This window comes from Cyphomyrmex costatus, unplaced genomic scaffold, assembly GCF_001594065.2.
Source record: "Cyphomyrmex costatus isolate MS0001 unplaced genomic scaffold, Ccosl1.0 scaffold241, whole genome shotgun sequence".
Taxonomy (NCBI): Eukaryota; Metazoa; Arthropoda; class Insecta; order Hymenoptera; family Formicidae; genus Cyphomyrmex; species Cyphomyrmex costatus.
The window spans coordinates 1,383,470-1,388,165 of NW_017276489.1; the positions used below are offsets into that span (position 1 = coordinate 1,383,470).

Here is a 4,696-nt window from a genome sequence, read left to right on the forward strand (position 1 = left end):
TATATATATATATATATATATATAATGACATATTATTTATATTATTGCACAAACTTGGAGCAAAACTATCATATCTCTTTTGATACATATTAAAAAGATCACCTTGGCTGACATGATGAGTAATCATAAGAAAACAAGTAAAAACGCAGATTTAATAGCTCGCTACACTACAATTACGAAGTACGAGATAAGGTACTCTCGTCAGACCGTCAATCTCAGTAGCAATCTAGCAGTCGATTCTGCGAAGAAGCGGCGTCAATCATGAATCATATAATCATATGAGATATGACTCGTGAAAACTTCGATTTCACATCTCAAGATCTCAATTCTAATTGGCTTTGACACGAATGAGGCGTTATTAAGAGGGCCGCTCCTGGATAAAATTTCATGATTATCAAGTTTTTATTTCGAAAGTTATAAAATTATTTAAAAATCTGAAAAATTCCGAGTATCAATCATGTAACTTTCTCTAGAACGGAACCGTGAAAAGTGAACATTTTTATGTGTGGATTTATGACAATATACACGCATGCATACAAAAATTTTCATTTTTTACGTTTCCTGTTCTAGGTTATATGATCGATATCCTGAAATTTATATAAAAATTCTGGAAAAAAACTTTTTTAAAAAAGGAAAAAATATACGCCAAGTGCACAAAAAATGTATTAAATTCTTCTTAATCACGAAATACGAAATATAGTGAAGAAAAAACTTGACATGAATACCGACCAAAGTCTTGTTCAAAATTTTGAATTGTGTTTGAAAACGTGTCCTAAATCAAAGTATCAGGCTCCGCAGAATAAAAGAAACAGAGAACAGAGAATAAGAATTTAACCTATCAGAAATCATATAGGTGTGTGTATTCCATAGTACATGATTTCTGATAGGTTGAAATTCTTATTCTCTGTTCCTTTTATTCTGCGGAGCCCCTCCACTCGTAAGTCGTGGTAGCCAGTGAATAGGGATCCGGCTTTAATCGAGGCTAGAAGGTTTCCAAAAAATCACGATTGTCGTCCGAGGAGGAAAAAAATAACATACATGGCAGGATAGGGGCGCGTGGAATTGGAGTATAACTTGTGCAACGATCTCGCAAGCTCGCGGCCGTTAAGCACGACTCTGTGAAATACACCGTCTTCGGTCTTCGTTACCGGCACGTCCGAGAAGCCTGCATCTGCCGTGCAGTTCTTCGGGATTATGAGCTGCAGCGGTCTTAACCTTTAATGACAGTTTTTCATATCCAGGTAACGTACTTTGTTGTATTTGAGAATTCCCATGCATATAAAACTCGAATCCTTTGAACTTGCGCTTACTTGCGTTGCATTGCACTACGGAAATTGCAGCATCGCACAGCCTCCGCGCCGTAGGCACACGTCTACGGTTAGGTTAGGTTAAGGGCGGAATACGTCGGTCACGAAGGGCTCCTGTGCTGGGATAATTATTGTATGATCTTGTTATTAATATTATTAAACAATGATTTTCCGTCAAATCTTTTTATTATATAATGAAAGATAATAATAATTGACTCGTATGATTTAAAAATCGAGGAAAGTGTAATGTGTAAAGCCTAATCGAGTCTTGAAAACAAGATGTTAATGTTTACTATATTGTGTGAAATTTATATACTGCGTATGTAGTCCCCCCGCGACGCTGATGGATTTTCATTATACTTTTTATTATACTTTTATTACTTTTGTTATTACATATAGATTATGGACGCGTATGTTATTAATAAAAAATTGTACGATATGTTTATTAATGTATGTAGATTATGCACGTATTATTGATAAAAAATGATTATACGAGATATTATGAAGAAAATAGAGGTTGTTTAATCGAACGATCTTGAATAAACTAAATACTTTTACCCAGTTGATTTTTTTTTTATTTCAATTGATTAGAATATACGCTTAACTTTTGTATAAATATTAGAACTTTACCATGTCTGTTGATATGGATTTGAATTAATCTATTGGCACACTATGTATGTTTTCTTACTTGATTGCTTGTATTTTAGTAAATTACTAGAAATTATATGTCTATGTTTTGATTCTCATTAAATCCAGGTATTATTTTATTATTGTTTACAAAATTTAAAACTGAAACACAGACTTTCACATAATACGCAATACATAAAGTATAAGAAAATTGATCAATCTTAGAATCTTTTCTCCCTCCCTCCTCCATGAAGAGTACTTTGATTGGTTAAATCTCTAATTTTATGCAAGACCTGTCCAATTTTAGTTACAAAGCCAAGACACAAAACCAATGCAAAAAGATTTATATGGATAAAATTTTGGATACTGTAAAATATTGAGACACATCTGAGCGACATCAATATTTCACAGTCTCCGAAATCTTATCCATAAAGATTGATTTTTTGTATCGATGGTTTTGTTTTTGGCTCCAGAGTTAAATTAGACAGGCCTGCTTTATTTATCATAAGTTATGCAAAGGTCTGTGCTCTGGTCTTTAAACGAATGATACTTTCTAGTAAGAAACACAGTCTAACACAATAATCATTTCATTTTTATTTAACATTATCAGGTAACAAGGATATAACGATTCACTATGTTAATTAAACTATGTTGTGTCTCTTGTATCCAAGGCTGACACAATACCTTAGTGACACACTTAGGTGAAAATCTGAACATAGTTCTATGTGATGCAATTCTAGTAATTTATTAGAATGCAAACAATTCAGCAAAAAAAAAAATTATTTACTGGTCTTATATATTGTGAATGTGTTTTAGGTTATATAAGGAGTATTAAAAATGCAGACCATAAAGTGTGTTGTGGTAGGCGATGGAGCAGTCGGTAAAACGTGTCTTTTGATTTCATATACGACGAACAAGTTTCCTTCTGAATATGTGCCTACTGTTTTTGACAACTATGCAGTAACTGTGATGATAGGAGGAGATCCATATACATTAGGATTATTTGATACAGCAGGTAAAAGATCTTTTTTGAATTATTTCTTAAAGAGGCAGTTTATTCTATATAATATTTTATAACTTAATTCTACTTATGCTTTTTTAGGTCAGGAAGATTATGATAGATTGCGTCCTTTAAGTTATCCTCAGACCGATGTGTTTCTCGTATGCTTCTCAGTTGTGTCCCCGTCGTCATTTGAAAATGTAAAAGAAAAGGTAATGTGTATTTGTCCATTATGTTCCTGTACATAAACATTAATTAAAATTCTGTTGTAATAATATTGTTTTGTAGTGGGTACCAGAAATAACGCATCACTGTCAGAGAACTCCATTTTTACTTGTCGGAACTCAAATCGATTTAAGAGATGATGTTGCAACAACAGAGAAACTTGCAAAAAACAAACAGAAGCCAATATCTGGTGAGCAAGGAGAAAAACTTGCTAAGGAACTCAAGGCTGTAAAATATGTAGAATGCAGTGCTCTGACGCAGGTAAACAAAAATTAGTAATTTTTGTTTTAATTATAATTCTTATCTTTAAAACATTAATTTTGACATATTTGTAGAACATTTTTTTTATAAGGTGTTAAATTTATTTTAATTAAATTTTTTGATAAATCTTATTAGTAACTATTGATTGTGAATGAAATAAAAGAGAATTATATTTTTTATTCTTTTTAAATAATAATATCATGACATTAACAGAAAGGCTTGAAGAATGTATTCGACGAAGCTATTTTAGCTGCATTGGAACCGCCCGAACCAGTGAAGAAGAGGAAGTGTATACTTCTGTAAGGTGACAAAATATTGCCATCGATGGAACTTATGCCCGATTTCAAAACGACACTGTAGTATCAGGCGACGATCTTGTGTGTAGTATACTCTATATTAAATAGAACTAAATTTGCCTCTGTACGAGTTCGTAATCGTATTTGAAAAAGATAAGCAAATAGTGCACACGCAAGTCGACTGCAAATACATTCCACGAGGTATTGAAGCGATATAATAACTCTTCGAGTTTATATAACCGGATAAAACTTTTCTATCAAATAATAACGACTGTTTTTTCGAGAAGTTATTGCACAAAGCTTTCATTTTTCCAATACGACTTTCAAGGAAGAGGCGCCGGGAGTTTTCAAATAAATCTCGAAACCTTGTTCTAAACTCGTTAACTTTACACTTAATAGGAACGGAGATATGGAGAAACAAATAAAAGATTGGTGCTATTATTCAACAATATTTTTTTAAGTCGAATCATTTACCGAGATAAGGTATCTGAGTCGCATCGGTATCTGATAGAGTACTCGTTTGAGTAATACGAGTGTTCAAATATCTTTCGCTAAAGAGCGATGATTGTTTCGGTATGTATTAGAATAAAATTTCCGTTCTTGGCGACGTCAGTATTAGGAGCTCTATGGTGAATGTATAAAATGATAAGTATCATAACAGTATCATTAGATATATTATCAATTACACGTCACATAAAAAGACTACTACTAATTCTAACAACCTGTCTTATTATAAAGTATCTTTATTGATATTGGAGGTTTTTATCACGTTTTCAACACTGTAAACTTATTTAGGAGTAGTATAATTCCAAGACAGAAGTTACTACAATGAGTAATTTTATCATTTGCTCTTTTTAAAGTGTGTTATCGCAAAAGCTCTCTAATATCAATAATAATAAATCTTCGAATACATCTTTTAAACTATACACGGCAGCTGTCTTGAAGAGGGAAAGCTTTCGAGAAAATCGACCAATTTTTTT

General features: G+C 32.5%; 2 protein-coding genes across 3 annotated transcripts in view; one reads left to right on the forward strand and one right to left on the reverse strand.

Annotated features, from left to right (window-relative positions):
• The window catches only part of LOC108774295 (AKT-interacting protein), a 2,520-nt gene extending 2,290 nt beyond the window's left edge, over positions 1-230 (reverse strand). Inside the window, exon 1 of the mRNA XM_018540364.1 lies at positions 103-230. Within this exon, the coding sequence (XP_018395866.1) occupies positions 103-114 (12 nt within the window). The 5' untranslated portion in view covers positions 115-230. The remainder of the gene's footprint in view (positions 1-102) is intronic.
• Positions 231-1,088: 858 nt separating this feature from the next.
• On the forward strand, positions 1,089-4,135 carry LOC108774271 (cdc42 homolog). Of its 2 annotated transcripts, XR_001940722.1 has the most exons (6): positions 1,089-1,241; positions 2,751-2,949; positions 3,037-3,146; positions 3,223-3,420; positions 3,634-3,797; positions 4,116-4,135. XR_001940722.1 is itself a non-coding variant. In XM_018540335.1 (5 exons), the coding sequence occupies exons 2-5, from the start codon at positions 2,772-2,774 to the stop codon at positions 3,721-3,723; spliced, it is 576 nt and encodes a 191-aa protein (XP_018395837.1). In that variant the 5' UTR covers positions 1,089-1,241; positions 2,751-2,771; the 3' UTR covers positions 3,724-4,128. The 2 variants fall into 2 exon arrangements, 1 of the variants encoding a protein (XP_018395837.1); XM_018540335.1 differs by having other exon boundaries at positions 3,634-4,128.
• Positions 4,136-4,696: the final 561 nt, after the last annotated feature.